The sequence below is a fragment of the Pyxicephalus adspersus genome, chromosome 3 (genome assembly GCF_032062135.1).
Source record: "Pyxicephalus adspersus chromosome 3, UCB_Pads_2.0, whole genome shotgun sequence".
Classification (NCBI taxonomy): domain Eukaryota; kingdom Metazoa; phylum Chordata; class Amphibia; order Anura; family Pyxicephalidae; genus Pyxicephalus; species Pyxicephalus adspersus.
In genome coordinates, this window is record NC_092860.1 from 22,112,951 (window position 1) to 22,133,476 (window position 20,526).

The 20,526-nt window shown below is 39.5% G+C and overlaps 1 protein-coding gene across 1 annotated transcript; it reads left to right on the plus strand.

The window, feature by feature from the left end:
- The first annotated feature begins 6,736 nt into the window (after positions 1-6,736).
- On the plus strand, positions 6,737-17,613 carry WBP2 (WW domain binding protein 2). The gene is made up of 8 exons (XM_072403862.1): positions 6,737-6,880; positions 8,415-8,523; positions 9,881-10,016; positions 10,102-10,194; positions 12,244-12,378; positions 12,909-13,034; positions 15,875-15,948; positions 16,700-17,613. Exons 1-8 carry the CDS (start codon positions 6,822-6,824, stop codon positions 16,751-16,753), a joined length of 786 nt encoding a protein of 261 aa, XP_072259963.1. The 5' UTR covers positions 6,737-6,821; the 3' UTR covers positions 16,754-17,613.
- The last annotated feature ends 2,913 nt before the right edge of the window (positions 17,614-20,526 follow it).

The following is a 20,526-nucleotide window of genomic DNA, read 5'->3' on the forward strand; positions in this document are numbered from 1 at the left end:
TTACCGGTATATTTAACATGTATTCGGTGTATAAGACGCACCCACTTTTCCCCCCCAGTTTTGGGGAAGAAAAAGTGCGTCTTATAGTCCGAAAAATACGGTATTTATTCCACTAATTGGCCCTGAAAATACTAACCATTATTGATGACAACTTCACTAACCTGTATAGAATGGCAGTCATAACTGAACAACAGAAAAAGCAACAATCAAAATAAAAAAATAAAAAAATCAAGCCAGCTAAAAAAAATAACACCAAAATACATCTTAGCAAACAATGTATAATACACATACTGTGGGTTCCCCATGTATTCCCAGATCTAAGCAACCATAACACGTTTTTAGTACTCACATCTGTAACATCCAAAGACCATGCACTGAGCAATGTATTAAGGACAATGCATGAAATAATCCAGACACAGTTATTACACAGTATTTATATAGCACCAGCATAATAGATAGCACTTTACAGTTCATAGTCATGTCACTAACTGTACCCCAAAGGAGCTCACAATCTAATGTCCCTACCTCACTCATATGTCTTTATACAGTTTAAGGGCAATTTTCAGGGGGAAGCTAATTAACCTGACTATGTTTTTGGAATGTGGAAGGAAACCAGGGTACTCGGAGGAAACGCACACAAACACGGGGAGAACCTGGAATCTCCATGCAGATAAGTGTCCTGGTTGAGATTCGAACCTGGGACCCAGCACTGGAAAGGCCAAAATGCTAACTGGTGAATAGGGTGGAAATGTGATCCTAGTGATCTAGCCCATAAATGTTGGGGCCGGATGAACTGGGTTTGTGTATTTCGGTACTGGGATTTCCAGACACACATTCTCTACTGTTTACTCAGAATAAAAAATATAATGTAAACAATATCGTGTGTGTGTGTGTGTGTGTGTGACAAAATAAACATGTTTCAAAGGCATGGGATGCAGCACAAAACAACAGGAGTAAAGATACAAGACCTTTTACCATAGGTACAAAAGGGGAGTTTATGACCCAACTCTGGGTACAATGGTGAAGACTGTGTGTTGGGGAGATTTGAAAACCTGCAGTCCAGGAAAGGCGTATGCATGGTCAAAAATTGGAAACCGCAAACCACAAAGCCTGGTATGTTAATTAAAATGATAGAACATTTTGATCACTCCCGCAGCCCTAGAGGAGCTGTGACATGTGTTCTGTATGTGTATTACATGTCACAGCTCCTCTAGGGCTGCAGGAGTGATCAGGGGAGCGGAGCTGTCAGCATAGTAAAGCTCCGCTGAATGCTCTGCTCCCTGGTTGGCTGAGGAAAGGGAAATCCTAATGATGCTTGAGATGTCATCAGGGTTTCCTATTTCTCAGCCAATCACAGAGCACTAAAGATGAATGGGCACAAGTCTCCCTATTCATGTCTAGTGCTGAATGGCTGAGAAACGTAATACCATTTAACCCCTAGTGCCCTGCGATCCCTTACTGTCAGGAGGATTTCCAGGGCTGTGCTCATTGCAGCCCTGGAAATCATCCTGTCATTGAGATTACCTGTAAAAAAAAAAGTTTAATTACACAAACACACACATTTATTAAAACAATTTAACATTAAAGCCTTGTCTAATTTCTTTACACATTTGAACCCTTTCAGGGAATGAGTAAGGGGTTTTATGTAACCCTGTACTCATTCCCTGAAAGGGTTAAAAGTAAACCTTTTATAAAAGCTTATGTAAATTTGCGGCAAATTCATGTTCGTGGTAAAACGCATCATAGGCGTTTATAACAGTTTTTTAGCGTTTTAAAGTTAAGCTTTAAAACGCTTGTAAAAGTGCATAAAAAAAAACACATATAAACGTGGTAGGAACGTTTATATGCGTTTTTAAAATCGTTCATGTGGACCCAGTTTAAAAAAGATTACCTCTTAAGTCTCCCTCTAGTGGAATAAACAGAAAGCCTCACCATTCCTGCTAATAAAAGGTATACAAAACAATTCCACTGAAAAAAAACATAAATCTACATACATCCACCATTAATATAAAGTATATATATATATATATATATATATATATATATTATATATATATTATAATATTATATATTATATATAAGGGTGAGATGAAATACAGGATTCTCATAATAAACATCAATCTGAATCCATACATTACACACTATTAAAGTTATATTAAAATATATTTGATAACATTCGTTCGTTCACATGTCTTTGCAGAGTGGTACACATACACACACATATATATATATATATTACTTTATAAAGTTAGTCATCGCTAGATTGTCAATGACATCTTGATATAACATTTGAAACTCCCCAATTCCGCAACGTTTGGACTAATTGTGAGTACAACTACACCCCTTGTTCATACCCATTAAGAAAAAATCTTGGACACGTGACAGATTAACAACAAGTAAACATCATTTACTTATTTTTTAGACACTAGATAGCTGATTCAAACAATTCCCCCTTGCACTGTTTCCGTTATATATTACAGCCAGACCTCATGGTGTGTAATTTCATACATCAAATTCTCAAATTACCAAATTTATTTATACACCTATACCTACTATTAATTTATATTTCAGAGAATAATGCATGTTGAACTTTAGGGATACACTGATTCAGCCGTCCCCCATTGAATTTGTACAGTATTACCTTAAATGTAAGTAGATGCCTTTTTGTTAGCGTCTATGTATAACCTGCCATTTATCACATGTAGATGCAGAGTTGTAATTTTGATTTATCTTTATATTTAGATATATTTCTGTTCTCAATAGTCCCCTGAGGAAGCCAAAGGGCGAAACGCCTTGGGACCCAACTGCACCTCTCTTTTACTAACATTAGCAGCAATATTTTGTCTAGATTAGAGATCAAAAACCACCTTCATATCTTGGAACAGAATAGGGTGGTTTATACTGTACATATGATATATTGTTTGTAAAACTCTTTGTATTTTTATTTGTATTTTTTTGTTGTATTCAAGTTCCTCAATTCAAGGAACAACAGTGTACATTATAACTAAATATATTGCCACAACAAACAAATACCCTAGCTCTTGCTCTCCTCCCTATTATATTTTGATTGATATTACAATCAGGGTATGTGGCTCTCCTTTGACTAGCAGAAATTGATCAGCATTCTTTTCCTTTGATTCCAACCTGTACAGTAGCATGTATAATATATATATATATATATAATATAATTATATATATATTATATCAAGATTTATTTGTATTGGACTCAATACAGCTATTTTGTATTGAATCCAATACAAAATTATTTGAATTTCCCGCCGAACCTCCCGTCAAACCCCAGAGAACGTCTCTGCAGTCGCCGGGAGAAGATCGAACAGGGAGGACGCCACCTGAGGACCTGGGGGGACCAGCAGGACTCTGGGCAACGCCAATGGAGCAAAGTAAGTGGGGTTTATTAAGTTTTAAGCGACCCCGAGTGTGACTCGGGATTACCGCTTTTAGCATGTAAAATCAACCCCCGAGTCACACTCGGGATTATCGCTAGAGGGGTTAATCTGCTTTTGCCAGAGGGAAGGAGCTACTCACTTTTTGTTATTTTTGCAAGCCACATTCCAGAGGGCCATACATAGCTAGTAGAGGAACACACATGCACCCATTTCCTATCCAAAAAGGCGCCAAGCTTAGAAAAGTGTTTTTCATTTTTATTTTTGGTAGTCTAATGTAATTATTATTTTGATAAACATACTGCAGGACCTTAAACTGTATCCCAGTAACAGCTAGTTAAAAAGAAGTAATATAGAATGTTTTCACTATTGTGTTGACATTTTACTTCTAGAGCAGATTTACCACTTTCAAAGAATGTGTAAAAGGTATTATGTACTCCTGAATTCATTCCGCAGGGTTTAAGGACAAATATTTGGGGGCCACATGTGTGGGATTTTATATTGAATAACGCTGGAACATGCAAGGTAACTAATAGTAAATAATGGAGTAATATACAATTTTTAAATAACCAATAATTTTCAATCATAATAGATATGTATGCTAGTGCTAGATGGACACAGACAAGAAAAATGAGCATAGAGTAGATGACATATGTATACACATAAACAAATGTACACATATATACACACATCAAAGCACACCGACACCATTCATATATAGAAACACAAAGGAATACACACTTACATTAAACTCCCTAGCGGTCTAATTCCCTAAAAATCTCCATGCAAAATGCAGTACAATTTTTTGCATAGAAAAGTATTTTTTACTGTAGGCTGTAATTCTTAGCCATAACTCACTGATATTTATTAAATTTATTAATACACTTTAAATAACAAAACACAAAAAAAAAATATTTAAACATGTAATGTAACTGTATAGTAGCATATATAATATATATATGTTATAATTATATAAATATATATTATATGAATATTTCTTTGTATTGGACTCAATACAATTATTGAGTTACAATACAGCTCTTTTGTACTGAATCAAATACAAAATTATTTGAATTTCCCGCCGCACCTCCCGCCCGCACCGACGCATTTACTGTCGTCACTGAGATCTCGTCTCTGTACTTCGCGGCTGGAGATCAGAGGAGGAAGACGTGGCCCCAGGTCCTACGGGGACCAGCAGGACGCCAGGGGACAGCGACAGAACAAAGTACGCAGGTTTTTTTTTTTTTATTTAAAAGCGACCTTGAGTGTGACTGGGGATTATCGCTTTTTGCAAGTGAAAGCCACCCCGAGTCGCACTCAGGATTACCGCTAGGGGGGTTAAAACACACACACACCTAGATATTAGATGAGGTCTAATAAACACGCATACAACATTAGAAAGGATGACTAGCATCATGTAGGGTAGTGCAGTGTAGATTAGAGTAGGTCCTGCCCTAAAGAGTCTACCTTGTCGTGGTGGGCAGGCTTGTAATCATTTGGCCGAAAATGTGTCGCAGAATGAGAGACAATCATTTCCCTCCAGTGACTTTCATTTTTGGCCAGATGATTAAACCAAAGGACTCTTCATCAGTGATGACACAAAATCGGGATACGTTTTTATGTTAAACATTCAGCAATAAAGTTCCTTATATAAAACTAAAGTTCTTTTTCTGTATTTACTTGATAAACTCCAAGCAAATATAAATGGCAGATTACTGATACTTTGTATTTAATAATACATCATTGAAGCACATGACAACTTTACACTGCTTATTAAAATTGCCCCTTACAGATAGCCAAAATAATCACTAGACCTGGGAGGAACAAATTGCTCATTGCTTAAGGAACCTCTAGCAAGCTCTGGAAATCTGGATGGGAAACACTGCATTAGAGCAACAAAAGAATATTAATACAGCGCTGCCTAATATGGCGGCGCTATATAAATCCTGTGTAATATTATTAATAATAATAACAATAATATTAAATACCTGATACCTGAATCCTCATTTAACAGCATTTTCATAAGCAAGTTGCCCTTGATTTGCAGTAGCTCCACCATTGCCAAACATCCTCCTCTTTCTCCAGCCATGTTCTCCTTTCAGTGGTTAATATTAAAACCAATAATAACTTTACTACGACATGTCCACTGCTGCATTCATGACATTGTCACAATAATAAAAACTGGAACATCAAGAAACATCACCTCATGTATTCACTTGAAGGTTGAAACTCCCAGTAATGGACTGGATATAGATAAGAATGTGAGTTAACCCAAGGATTCTTGTCCTAGAAACATTTTTTGTAATGCTTTAGTGAGTGGGATTTGTTCAGCTTGGTTTGTAAACTACAGAGAATAGTTTTATGTGTAGGAGGACCCCCCACCCTATCATTTTTACTGCCTCGATGGTAAAGATTAAATGGAAAACCCGCAGCCTAATATTCATACTTCACCTATAACAGGAGGGTGCAGCCTGCTCCTTCTGCGCATGTTTGCGTGTCACCTGATCTCGTGCCTGCGCAGAGCAAGATTGGGTGATGTCAGAAGAACCTGGAAGAAGCAAAAAGAAGATGATGGCGGCACCAGAAAGAGGAAGGAAGACGGGACAGAACAGAACTGACTGCACTTGAAGGGATCGACGCCTTTTCACTTTGTTTTTTATTGATGAAAGTTCCATTTTATAGTTTGGCACTTAGAGGAAGGGGCTGAGCTTTGTGCCATCCTAGAAGGGGTTAAGGAGCAAGATGAGATTTTAGCCCCAGACATCAGGACAGGGTTGGTAATTTTTTGAGAACATCGGATTATCTCTGGCATTTATCAATCATCTTCTATCATTGGACCAGGAATGATCACACACACGTTGGCGCTTTTTATAAACGATCACGCGCATGGTCACATGATTTGTTGTGCGCCTTTGTGAACATTTAAAATAACTTTCAGGTCTTCAGGGAACCCCTTAAAATTATAGTACATTAGTGTGCTGGCCAGTAGGAAGAATTTTCCCCTTACAGAAAGCCGTAAACACAATTGTATCAGTAAAATGACTGAAAAGCAAACATTTTTCATTGCTGAACCCCTGGCAACCTCAGGAGTAACCACAGGTTACCACAGTATTGAGAGACACTGCTGTTATAGGTGACAGCGCTGCAGAAAATTCAGTGTTGTCACCTATGGATAGGTCGGGCTTTTTCTCTCTGGTATGGGCTCACCCTGTTCGGGTCACCCAGAGGCCGCCTCAGCCCTATTAATCATTGATAGGCTGACTGGGCACAAGTTACACTGCACCTCTTGCTGCTGCAATCACCAACCAATCAGCGCACGCGGAGGATGTCAGGGGGCGTGGCTGGCTGGTTGCTGTGAGACTTTATCAGTCTCGCAGTTCCTGTGTGCGGAAAGGAGAATCCCTCAGACTAGGAAATATGGCGCTGAACAGAAACCATTCTGATGGCGGAGGTGTCGTCATTAATAACTGTGAGAGGTGAGCGGGCGTCCTGTACGGGCACCGGGCTAGGCTAGTCACCCTGACCGCGCACATTGACAGCAGAGACTTCTGACATCGAATTATGTAATCGGGGGCGGGGCTATGCTAGATTGACAGGCATGACTGGCCAATCAGGAAATTGTTTTTATCCCATTGAACCTAATGGTGCAGTCATGTAGAACAGCATGTATGAAGTATAGCATGGGTTTGTGACTGGGATTTCTAGATTTACCTGGAAAGCAAAGCATATGCTAATTTCTATTTCCACATTATTATTATTAATATTATTAAACAGGATTTATATAGCGCTAACATATTACGCAGCGCTGTACATTAAATAGGGATTATATATCTTTACTGACCTCCTCCTAAACATGCTATTTGCCCGGCTCTTTCTGGTGTCAGTCATTTCTGCATCACTAATTTGTAACAAGTTTGCAACAAGTGAAGTCAGATCTTAGGATCAAGCATGCATTGAGCGGGTTATGAAAAAAGAATTATTAGTAGTATGCTAATACATCCCCACGGTAGCCGGCTAATTAGCAATTCAGGTTATGGTTAGCAATAGCTGTGCACCTTAATACATTTTTCCTTTTATGAATGAAGCCTACAATTAGTGGTTGCAGGCTTCATTCATAGAAAAGGTGCTGCCAGGTCTTCTTATAGTACGGGAAATGGGAAAGTTTTATTTATGGTGACCTCTAGTGGTGGCTCAGAGTATTGCTTTCCCAGGGGCAACTGTGAGAGATGATGTGAAGTCTGACAGCTGCCATGTCACATGACTGATCTCTCCTCATGCCTTCCAGCTCTAGAAGTGTACATGACATGTCAAAAATCAGAGGAATGTAAACAGCTACATTTTACATACCGTAGTTATGCACACTAGAAAGCTGGAAGGGCTTTGCCATGGAGTAGATTGTGATTGATCAGGTATGGTAGATTGATGATAGGTTTTCCAAGATAAGAGACTTCTTAATTATACAGATCCTATCAAATGACAGGGCACACAGCACCCATGCACCCAGTATTGTGTACAAGGTCCATCCCTATTGATACAGGAATAAAGGTCATGTGACTCACCACTTCCATTCATCATATCCCTGTAATTTAAGCCCTGTAATATAATAATTACTGATTATTTTATAATGTCATCAACTCACCACAATCAATCAGAATCCATCCTGTATTGGCTGGCCAAGAAAAAAAAAAAACAATGAAAAGAAAAAAATTTTACCTACCTGTCCTGACCCCCACATAGCCAATCTTCACTCTCCTAAAGAGCTATGGTGGCTGGAGAATCTGTGGCATCCCTAGAGGTGACCATGGGCGTTGTTTATTCTGCATGTGATGTGCATTTGGACCCCTCTTCAATGACCAGAATAGGTAGTGTCAAAAAAAAAGTAAAACTTTAGTGAGTGATAAGAATTGGATATTTTTATGGAAAGACGTGTTCTGATTTCTCATAATTCCCTATTACATAGGTTACCCCAATCTAATTGGCATCTTTATAATATCACACTTTTTTTTCCAGTGTTTTGATGTCCTATGACCATGTGGAGCTTACATTTAGTGACATGGCCAGCACTCCGGATGCTTTTCGGGGGACTAAGAAAGGAACGATATTGCTAACCCCATACAGGGTAAGATCCAATGGTTTCCTCTCACAATTAGAACACAATCAGAATGGAAATGATGAGGTTGATGTAATATAGTGATGATGGAATTGCTTGTTCTATCAAATGTATCAACCAAATGCAGATCTAAAGGCGCAATGCTTTGCTGGTGATCACGTTGAGTTTTACAGAACGATAGCTTTGTACCTTCATAATCCTTTTGAAGAATCTAGAGCAGAGTTTCCCAACCAGGTTTCCCATAGAGGTTACTAGGGGTCCCTTAAGCCAGTGGTCCCCAACCTTTCTGACAGCAGGGCCCGGTAACAGAATAAAATTTTGCCTGGTATATGTACAGCTTAAGCTGCGTACACACTTGCAATTTTTGTCGTTGGAAAGGATCTTTCACGATCCTTTCCAACGACAAGGGACTGCACGATGCATGAACGGTGCTGTACATACAGCACCGTTCATGCTCTATGGAGAGGGGAGGGGGGGAGTGACGGAGCGGCACCCTGCTGCGCGCTCTCCCCCTTCCCTTTCATTAGGATCGGTTGTCGTCCATCGTCCGTGGATCCGGCAGGTCGGTCGTTCGGATGATGGACGACACCGACTGTACACACGGCAGATTTTCGCCCGATATTTGGCCGATGCCGATTATCGGGCGATAAAAATCTGCCGTGTGTACGTAGCTTAACACTACTCTGCTATTCTCAGTAGCTCCCCCTGCTGTCAGCACACTAGCTGAGAAGTGTAAGAGAGCTGGGGTGCTGTCAGGTGGCAGAGCTGCTGGGAATGGTGGAGAAGTGTAAGCCTTACACACATTGCTCTGCCATTCTCTGCGCTCCTGCTATCACACTGTCACTAGCTTTAGATCAGTGTACGGAGGGCTGTCAGGAGCTCCTGTCATTTGCGGCCCCTAACTCACCAGCCACAGACCGTCACCGGTCGGCGGCCCAGGGGTTGGGGACCACTGCCCTAAGAAATGAGCAATCTGGATGTCTCAGGTCAGTTTAAGTGATGCCAATGACCTTTTTGGGTCACGTTCCTCTGTCCAGCCAGCAATGCAAGAGGCATTCTTCCTACTGACTACTATGCTAAAGTACTATGAGCTGTAGATAAAGTCATTATAGAAGGGGTTTCCTAAGACCTTTAAGAACGTCATTTCAAGTTAAAAAGGTCAGGAAAGGCTGTTTTAGACCTCCTATCACTTCTAATACCCCTGTAAATCAACAGTCAGGATCTGAACTATGAAGCTATCATTGGGCATTGAGCTAACGATTTCTGGAGACTGAAACTCATTTTAATACAGAAGTAATACATTGCATTTAGGATACAAAATTATCTCTGCTTTTTAAAACGATGATTGGATCTTTCAAACCTGCAGGTGATTTTTATATCCAAAGGAAAGGATCCAATGCAGTCATTTATGATGCCCTTCTACTTGATGAAGGATTGTGAAATCAAACAACCGGTTTTTGGGGCTAACTTTATTAAAGGCACTGTGAAAGCAGAACCTAGTGGTAAGCACCACATTCATAATTCTAATATTTCAACCATTAAAGTAAGTAAATAGCTACATCCTGTACTTTGATTCTTCATCCACAGGTGGCTGGGAAGGAAATGCCACATTTAAGCTCAGTTTTCCAGCTGGGGGAGCCATTGAATTCGGACAGTTTATGTTACAAGTGGCCTCACAAGGTAAGCAGGTTTTAATAAAGAGAATGCATGGGCATTAAAAAAAACAACAGTACATCTTTCTGTGCACATTTTTCATGTTTTGGTAAAACACTCAGTGTTTGGTTTCAGGTGGGAGGAAATTGTAGGCGAGTGGCAGCCCCTGTATTGTGACCCAACTCTTCAGTAACCACCCCAAAATAGCCGGGCCAATACTGAAAAGTGCTGGGGTGGTGCACCCGGCTAAAATAGGCTGGGGAGAACACTGACACTTCAAGTAAAGAACAATACCAAGTGATCTGCTGGAAATCAAATGGGGTCGCAACTCCCTCTGCGCTCTGCTTGTGCGGTGCTAAAATCCCAAGCAGTGTTATTAGACCTGTCCAGTTCGCCTGAAGTGCTAAGTTAAATCACTTCTACTGATAGAGGTGACATTTGCTTTTAGGATTAGTAATACAAGTGTACATAAAATGATGTCTGTGTTTGTTTAGTTTAGATTTTGCTTTGTTGGGGGATATCGTTCTGTACATTCTTTGTTTTGTGGTTTGATTGGCACCTATCCAATGATCTCATGATTCCCTTTGATCCCATAAAAACTATAAAAGTACCCTCCTCTGATTGTCTTCTTGCAGACTGGTGCTGCTGTGTACATTGCTTGGCAGTCTGAGCATTGTGTAATCAGCCAGAGGAGGAGGGAGGGCAGCTTCACTGGCAGAAAGGGATTGAGTTATTGGACCTGATTTATTAAACCTCTCCAAGGCTGGACAGAATACACTTTTGTTAGTGAAGCTGGGTGACCGCAAACCTGGAATGAATCTGCTCCATGATTAAAAAAACAAATAGCAAATGACTGTTGAGAAATCCATTCCAGGTTTGCTGGATCAACCAGCTTCACCGATGAAAGTGTATCCTCTCCAGCCTTGGAGAGCTTTAATTAATCAGGCTCATTGACTTAAGTTTCCTGAACACAATGAAGATTGAATGCTGAAGGCTTCTCAATGTAAATATGTGAAGAACAGATTTTATGTAGTAGAATTCCCTCTGGAGTAGACTCACATGGCATTTTAGGGCAAAGCAGCGGGTTCATCTTAATGCCAACCCCAGTAACAGTTGGCCATCCTCATCTGTTCTCTGCCACTCTGTTTTCCCAAGGCAAAAGCAAATAAGCCCCATGCAAACTCCAATTTGTGACAAGGATTTTCCCCCTACCTTCTGTGACAGCCATTGGGTATCTAAGTGCCCAGTTCCCAGGCACCAGTGCTATCATATGGGAGGATGATTGTGAGGTATGTGCTCCTCCAGCTTTGGATGGTAAGTGGCATTTGTGTGGGCCAATCCATGTGTGAAAATGATGTTTCTGGCCCTCTGAACGACTCTTTCCTAAATTTACCTCATCTGACCTCGTTTTTTGGGTACGTACCACTGCTGAACCTAAACCTGACCTATGGAAGCCACCCAGGTGTCCTTTGTTTGTCAGGCAGTGTATGTGCATGTAATGTACTTTATGCCTGTTATCTACCTGTAAAAAAAACTTCCTTTTGTATACGTTCAAAGCAGAGACTCCATCATGGGTGTGATCTCAGCACATATACCCCATAAAAGATTTTATAGAGCAGTAGGGGCAACTTAGTCAGTGATTAGATAATCTCAGAAAAGGGAGAAAGACGGGAGCTGTGCTGGAAAATTACCAGCACATTACAAGTTTTACCTTAGAAACTTAATCTCTTTAATATAACGAACAGGTACTATATGAGCTTAGTATGAAAAAGCATTCATCTGACTGCCTAATGCCAAAGCAGCCAACTGTGCATTTAGAATAAATAATTCATTTCATAAATAGAGCTACAATTATAGAGCTATTAAGATGCCATACAGCTGTCTTAGACTTCATCATTTCAAGATACAGAAACTATAGCGTCTAAGGTTTTGGGGATGAAGATGGTAAAGAAGATCCTTGTTGTCGTAGGCCCTCACAAAACTTTTGTCACCCTTTAGGGTGTACTCTCCTGTGTTATTGACGAACATCTATCCAGGTAATGGTGCAATTTCTAATCATTATTCTATGCTGTGCAGCTTCACGAGGAGGACCTCCAGCAAGTGGATTTCCATATATGCCCAATGGTGGATATGCTTACCCGCCTCCAGCAGCCAATGGAATCTATCCTCCCCCTCCTGCCGCTGGGTACCAGTTTCCACCACCACCTAGTGGTGAGTATTTATTTTTCCTCTATGACTTGCTACAGTTTTGATACTTACTGGACATTTTAACAATTTTCATATACTTTAGGAAAATGAGACCAGATTTTTATATGCTAGATTTAGGTCCAGGCAGTCACCTGTATAATTGCTGCATTAGAAGCCAATCCCACCATCCCTAAACTCACGATCTGTAGGGTCCATCACTGGTCATGGTGGGCACAGTGTACATGCAGAGGATGTCTGCAGGGCCCCTGACTTCTTTTCAATTAAGTTTGTGAGTTAATTTATTACGTTCTAACTTCTGTATTTCCTCGCCAGTTTCCAACGTGTGGCACCAAACAATAAAACCAATAATAATGTATAATTTATATAAGGTTTAACCTGGAATTGGTCTGCTTTATGGTTAAGAATGTTGTAAACCAATAAAAGGTATTATGCGATTCTAGGGTTGTCCGCCATTGTACAATACAATTCATAAATGTTCATTTGGATAATTGCTGTGTGTTTTCATTTCTTTGTTTGCTTAAATTATCTTGTAGAATTTTATCCAGGACCTCCAATGCAAGAAAGCCCATTGGCTTACATGCACCCACCTCCTCCTCCTTACCCAGGACCCATGCAGTCCCCTTCAGCTTCTGCTCCTGACTTGCCTTCTACTCCAGCAGGTAAGATGTTACAGCCAGTGAAGACAAGAACAGTTGTATGTTTATTTTCCCCTAGATCACATGTATGTACGTTCATAAGAATAGATCACATGGAGAACACTACGACCATATATATATATTTACATTCGGTTTAACTTACTACAGGTAGTCCTGGAGTTACATACGAGATCAGGACTATTGGTTTGTTCTTTTTTGTATGTAAGTTGGAACAGGTGGTGTCAGGTACTGTATAAAATCCACACTGAAACTCTATGGAGTCTAGACTTTCATTAACTTCTGGAGCAAGCTGTGCTTTGATATGCAAAAAGAAACAACTGCAGAGTTTGTCTTGGTCATTAAAGAGTTTCAAGAGGCTGCAGAAATTGTTCAGTCCTTAAGATCATCCACAATGCTGTGTTTAGCAAAAAAATATCATCTGCAAGTCATGCAAAACCACCCCCTTCCCCCATCCAGCCTCTGTCCTGCACAGAACGAGCAGGGGAAGACCTATTCGTATCTAGGAGGCAGATGTCCTTAACCTGAGGACTACCTGTACTAGCTTTGTCGAAACCAATGAACAATTCAAGAGAAGCACTCAAATCGTTCACTCCTCAACTCAGATCTGTTGTGCCTCCCAGCATGACTTTAGTAGCCTTCCTAACTCTAAAAACCGGTCTGATTGCCACTTAGTTATGGCCATTTACCCTTCACCTAAATTTGCCGTGTTTTGCCACACCCCCTTTTTTACCACCCGGCTACAGCTTCCTACCACCCGGCTGAAAAAAATTTCTGGGGAGAACACTGAGGACTATTGGTTTGTTCTTTTTTGTGTTAGTTGGAACAGGTACATTATTTTAATAAATGCAATTAGGACAGATATTTGTCTCAACATATTATTATTAGGCAGTGTGGTGTCAGTTACTGTATAAAATCCACACTGAAACTTTATGGAGCCTAGACATCCATTAACTTATGGAGCAAGCTGTGCTTTGATATGCAAAAAGAAACAACTGCAGAGTTTGTCTTGGTCATTAAAAAGTGTCAAGAGGCTGCAGAAATTGTTCAGTCCTCAAGATCATCCACAATGCTGTGTTTAGCAAAAAATATCATCTGCAAGTCGTGCAAAACCCCCTTCCCCATCCAGCCTCTGTCCTGCACAGAACGAGCAGGGGAAGACCTGTTTGTATCTAGGAGGCGGATGTCCTGAGGACTACCTGTACTAGCTTTGTCGAAACCAATGAACAATTTAAGAGAAGCACTCAAATCGTTCACTCCTCAACGCAGATCTGTTGTGCCTCCCAGCATGACTTTAGTAGCCTTCCTAACTCTAAAAACCGGTCTGATTGCCACTTAGTTATGGCCATTTACCCTTCACCACTTTGATTTAAAACACTCTGATTGATGTAGAGGCAGCACATAGCCACTAGAGGCCGGTACTGTTGCACTATGGTTGTAGTGCAAGTCAATGGGTACTGGGTGGTGACCAGATAAAAGTGCAGGGAACAAAGTGGTAAACTTTTATTTGATTGCCACTTTTTTGTTTTTGTTTTTTTAAGTATTTTTTATTGATTTTTTTTTTTTTAACAAACAAGGCCAAACTTTACAACATCAATAGCATATTTCAATCATGGGAAATACAATTTGATTGCCACTTTTTAAATTAACTATTCCTGTTATCCTTGAATTTTTTTTATATATAAAGTATGCGAGTAAGGTTATTTACTATAGGGATCAGGTTTGACTGCAAAGCCTATGGTAAAGTACAAACAGTAAAGAGAGAGGATATAGAGCAGGCTTTTAGAGGAGAAAGTTATTTGTGAGAACAAACACTTTTAAAATCTACTTTATTCATCATTTTTTGTCATAAAAAGAAAAAAGTCTGTGTATCACACAAAGGTCTGCTAAGCTAGTACAATTTCCAAGCTGAGTATTCCTATAAAACATAAAATTTCCACAATAAGTTACACTTTCTTTCCTAAACTAACCCACATACAACAGGGTTGATTTCTTTTGCACAACACATTTCACCAATAGGGGATTCCTCTGGGGATTTTTAGAGATCAGGGTACTATAACGATATATAGTACAGATATAAATATATGAGTATATGATACTTATTTATCTGTACTATATATCATCCCTGAGGAAGCCCCTATGGGTGAAACACGTCGGGCAAAAGAAATCAACATCCATCTTGACCCCTGTTATATGTTGCTCAGTTTAAAAAGAAAGTGTAACGTATTTAGGAATGTTTATGTGTATATGAATGCTCAGCTTAGGAGGAATGTACTAGCTTTGCAAACCTATGTGTGATACACAGACTTTTTTACATTATTTTTTCTTCATATGACAAAAAATGGATGAATAAAGTAGATTTTATAAGTATTTGTTCTCACAAATAACTTTCTGCTCTAAAAGCCTGCTCTCTATCCTCTCTCTTTACTGTTTTTAAAAGCCCAGTTTAATATAAACTGTTTATTTAATTTATCCCAGTATTAACCTTTAAGACAAAAATACCAGAAATTGCAACCCTGATGAAGGAGAACTTATTAACCATGAAACACGCAGGCTTGTGATCTTTGTTAACTGGATTTTTTGAGAAAATGTATATTTGTCTCCTGAACCTTTGATGTGTCTTGTTCTTCCTGCAGCTGCTAGAAGATTCTGTCAAGTCATGTGTTTTGGTCTCTATTTTTAATCCTAATTATCCTGACTAACAGTAGCAAAGTAAAGCTGTCATGATAGAAATTTAGAATGCCATTGCTGACCTGCTCCTGAAAATGTCAGAATCCTACCTGGTCTGTTAATTTCAAACTTGCTTAAAACATTTTTACACATTTATGCTTTTCTTTTTCCTACAGCTGAGGCCAAGGCTGCAGAGGCAGCAGCTAGTGGATACAGCAGTACCAACCCTCCCAATGTTTGCATGCCAATGGTAAGAATTGTAAAGTGGCAATGATCATTGGTGTAAGGCTATGTACACACGTCAGATGAGTCTCATCTACTAAACACATCAGGGCTGATATCGGACAAGAATCTGGTGTGTGTACAGCGCTCGCCGCCTGTCGGTCCGCTCTGTCGTTCTCTCCCCCCCCCCACTCTATAGGAGCAGAACAGAGCTGTATGTACTGCGCTCGTTAATGCAGTCTTTTGTTGTTGAAAATGTGCAAATATTGCACGTGTGCTCGTAGCCTAGGGGTGGTCAAACACCTATCCGTATCATCATTCAGTTAGGTGTTTGATTTGATTTATCTGATTGAATCAAATACGAATCACAAACTGGAAAATCTCTTTACAGTTGATTTAGTGAGCTCTTCTGCATCATCCATTTGTGGTGGAGTTTTGTTGATTGATTGCTTGGGATCAATGAAATAAATATCTGCATGTGTAAATTACATAAGAGAAAACCACATGATACAAACACTTGGAAAGCAGATCCATAATTCCAACCTTCTATCTTTTATATTTATGGTTGATCAACTGCAGGACTGTATGTTTTGCACCATTCAACAAATAAGTTATGGAAAATTTTAGGTAGTACATCTTAAGTAATAAAAGGTAAAATAAAAGGCACAAGCTATTTGATATTTTATATAATGATAAATAGTTTGTTAGGGGTTGCTAATACCTAGACCTTAGTATAGGTGTACACCATAGTGTAATCCATATTTTCTTTTTTTTTATAGGATTTTCCTCCACCACCTCCTTACTTTCCACCTGATCAAAAGAAAAACCAGTAAAACGTCATCAACAATGAAACAAGTTTTTGTCATTCCTTTATAGCTTCCTAGCTAGAAGCCAGATCTTCCAAAGACACTGGTCCTGTAACATTTCTGGGGATAGTTTTCCTGCCAGTGAGGCCCCATAGCTTCATAAAGAAGAACTTTAGGCTCTGGCACCATCACCCCAGCTTTTCTGGAGACCCCAACACTGTTTCTTTTATATACTTACCTTTTCCAGATGTATTCAGACCAGTCACATGACACGATGTGTCCTCTACTGATTTTTCCCAGCAGTGGGTGATGGTTTTCAATGATGCAGAGAGTATCACTAACACAATGACTTTAGCTCAGCTCTGTGCATTCATTAATAAGGAGTTAGGTGCACTGTGGGGTTCAGGGGGTTGGCCCATGTCCTTAGTCATCCAGGTTGAATGATGCTGTGTGGCATTTAACCTAGAGGACTGACATCTTGTGGCAAAAATGACATACTGCAGGAGGCAGCTATGGATCAATAATTGCAGCCTGGGATGCTGGGTGTTTGTACAGCATCTAGGAGACATTTTTGCAAATAATATTTAATATAATTGTGTTGGCCTTTCTGGCTAGCATATGGCATACTCCTCTGGCAGGAAAGCTTGTAGTCGCCCTTAGATCTCATCTGAAAGACCATTGTATAACCATTCTGTCTTGCACATCTGAATTGTAGCAGACTGGACTGTGCTGCATTCTGCTATATTAAGCATGCACTAATCTTCAGTTATGTTCTTTGATTGCTGTGTATATGCAAATATTAATTTAAAAACGTAATTTATTTTGAAGGAGTAAAGTAGAAATGTACTGTACATAATATATTAAACTAAAATAAAGATTTACTAAGCTGTTGTTTCCATTCTTTTGGTGAAAGTAGATATGAAAATGCAACTCTCCTTTCAATTGATTCCATGAGCTCTATCTGCATCATCCATCTGTGGTGGAGTTATGTTGATCGCTTCTGATCAGTGAAGTAAATCACATGATAAAGGACCACATGATAAAAACACTCAGAAAGCAGATCCATAATTTCAACTAATGGTGGCTCAGTGGTTAGCATTCTGGGCTTTACAGTGCTGGGTTCCAGGTTCGAATATCGGCCAGGACATTATCTGCATGGAGTTTGCAAGTTCTCCCCGTGTCTGCGTGGGTTTCTTTCAGGTTCTCCGATTTCCTCCCACATTCCAAAATCATGCGGCTAGGTTATTTGCATTTCCCCAAAATTGTCCTTAGACTGTAATAATAACATACGACTATGGTAGGGACATTGGATTGTGAGTCCCTTAAGGGACAGCTAGTGACATGACTATGGACCTTGTATAGCTCTGCATAATATGTCAGCGCTATATAAATACTGTGTTATAATAATATTTTACGCATTAGAAAGCCAAACATTTGTGGACTCCTAACCACCACATCTATACCTTATAGCCAAATGTAAGTGGGCACATCTCCAAAGTTCAGGTGTTTCCAGTAAATAGTAATATTAATGCTGCAGCATGTGTATTTCCAACTTTGTGGTACCAGTTTGGAAAAGGCCATTTTCTGTTTCAGCATGGCTGTGCGCCTGCGCATAAAATCAGATCTATACACACACATGGTTTGACCTGTTTGGTGTGGAGGAACTTGAGTGACTTGCACATAGCCTTAAACCCTACTGATCACACTTAGCATGATTTGGAATGCACAAAGCCATCTATCCAACATCAGTACCTGACCTTACAATAGCTTCTCTGTCTGAATAGGCACAGACACGATCCAAAATCTTATGCAAAGTTGCTATAGCTACAGAATTGGTGGCTATATAATAACGTTTATAGTTTAGAATGGGATGTCAAACAAAGCTTATTTAAGTATGATAGTCGTGTCCACAAACTTTTGGCCATATAGTGTACTAATGTAATAGTTATTATTAATAATAATAATAATAATAACAGGATTTATATAGCAAATGACAGACAATGACACAGGAGGATGAGAGGACCCTGCCCCAAAGAGCTTACAATCTCGGAGGTGGGGGAAGTATCACACACCTTTTTAAATTCCTGGGTAACTATTCATATTTAGGCAAAAAAGTACTTTAAGTATGACATGGCAAAAGATCACAAATATCGGACATTCCTGAAGCAAAATGTATTGGAAGTTTAATAAATCCAGTTTCCGTAAAACATTACATTTGAAGTTTTAAAAGGGGAGAAAAAAATCAGACTTTTCTGTCTAAATTATTAATACATCTTGCTGTTTTCTTAAAACCATGTTGTATTCTTGCAAACACATCTGCACCTTTGCTTGATTGCCAACATCACAAGTGATGGAATGGGATCAGAATGTCACTAGAATGACAGCTCTGAGCCTTCTGGAAGAGTTCCTGTTGCATTCAAGATGGAGAGATGCCCAGCATATTGACAACATAACCTACATAGGAGTTTCAGGACTGCATGGATTCAATATGAATTATACATGGCCATATTTTGCAATGGAAACCTGGCATTTTCTCACTTAGGGCAAACTATTATTTAACTGCTGCTCTGCCCAACTGCACATACTCACCTCTATGGCTGCCAACTACTTGTTTGGTCTCCAAGAGCAATATGAAATACCTGGAAGTTCTAAAAATGAGAAGCATGTGACTTACTCCCTCTCCTACAATATGACAGTGCTACTGATTGGCTGTGAAAAGGAAGATATGTCCATGTGGGTAGAACAGCATTTAGGTGAACGTGTTGATTTGACTTAAGATTTTTAAAAGCAGCCAATGCCAGTCGCAAAAAGTATAAGTCCTGTTCCATGCAATACAATAGTTGGCATACACACCTCTCTGGCAGTTTGTGCTTCTTACCTCCCTTCATTCCAATGATGTAGCCTTCATCAGACTTGGACGCTTCCATAAAAGTTGGATGCCCATGTCCCCTACTGTCCCATCCTCTGACCACTTGCATGATAAAGTAGTGACTTAAAGTCATAGGATACAAATATGACACATGGCAAAGGGCACAGATATTCTCCAATCCTAGAAGTGTTGAATGCCGATGAGAAAGATGGAGGTTACAAAGCTGGGGTGCTAAAGAGGTGACTTTAATCAAGCAGTGTGAATTTAACTTTCACTTGTTTCCCCACTATTTCAATCTGCAGTATGTCCACTGGCTCCACAAAATATGGCATCCGCTGACCAATCCTAAATGCTTATCCTGCTCACATGGAATGACAAGAATACCTATAACCCCTAGAGAAATGTGCACTTGTTTAACAAGTCACAGCTATGAGCTGAGGGTGCAAGATGAACGCTAAGTATATTCTTTTTATGCCACATAAATTACAGAGAATCTGTTAGTTTGCAGATGAACAAACTAGAAGCTAAGTGTAAAAAAATCATTCTGTGACCTCCTAATAAAGACATGTGATGGCTACAGGGATATAAAAGAATCCTCTCATATTCTATACATAAGAAGAGGTCCTTATTAAGGGCACATTCATTTTCTCTTCAATGATTCTTTTTCTGAAGTTCATTTAAAGATCTAAAGTGTTTTAGGGATATTTCTCTTTCATTTTTAATAGCTGAATTTTATCTTCTAATGCTTGTTGTTGATCTTCAGCACATAGTCTTTGATTTTCAAAAAATAAGAGTATGTGCAATATGTAGCATATTAATTGTATAATGAGAAATCACCCTGTGCTACGAAGTAAGCATGTATTTGGTTAAAGGGTGAAGTCTTTTTGCTATCCAAACCCAAAATAAAACTGTTTCACAGCAGATACCAGGC

What these genes read in the sequence shown, in the direction of transcription:
- WBP2 (XM_072403862.1), top strand. Translation starts at nt 6,822, where the DNA reads ATGGCGCTGAACAGAAACCATTCTGATGGCGGAGGTGTCGTCATTAAT. An exon ending in GTTACAAGTGGCCTCACAAG is followed by an intron (nt 10,195 to 12,243) that starts GTAAGCAGGTTT and finishes TATGCTGTGCAG; the next exon opens with CTTCACGAGGAGGACCTCCA. An exon ending in CTTGCCTTCTACTCCAGCAG is followed by an intron (nt 13,035 to 15,874) that starts GTAAGATGTTAC and finishes TTTTTCCTACAG; the next exon opens with CTGAGGCCAAGGCTGCAGAG.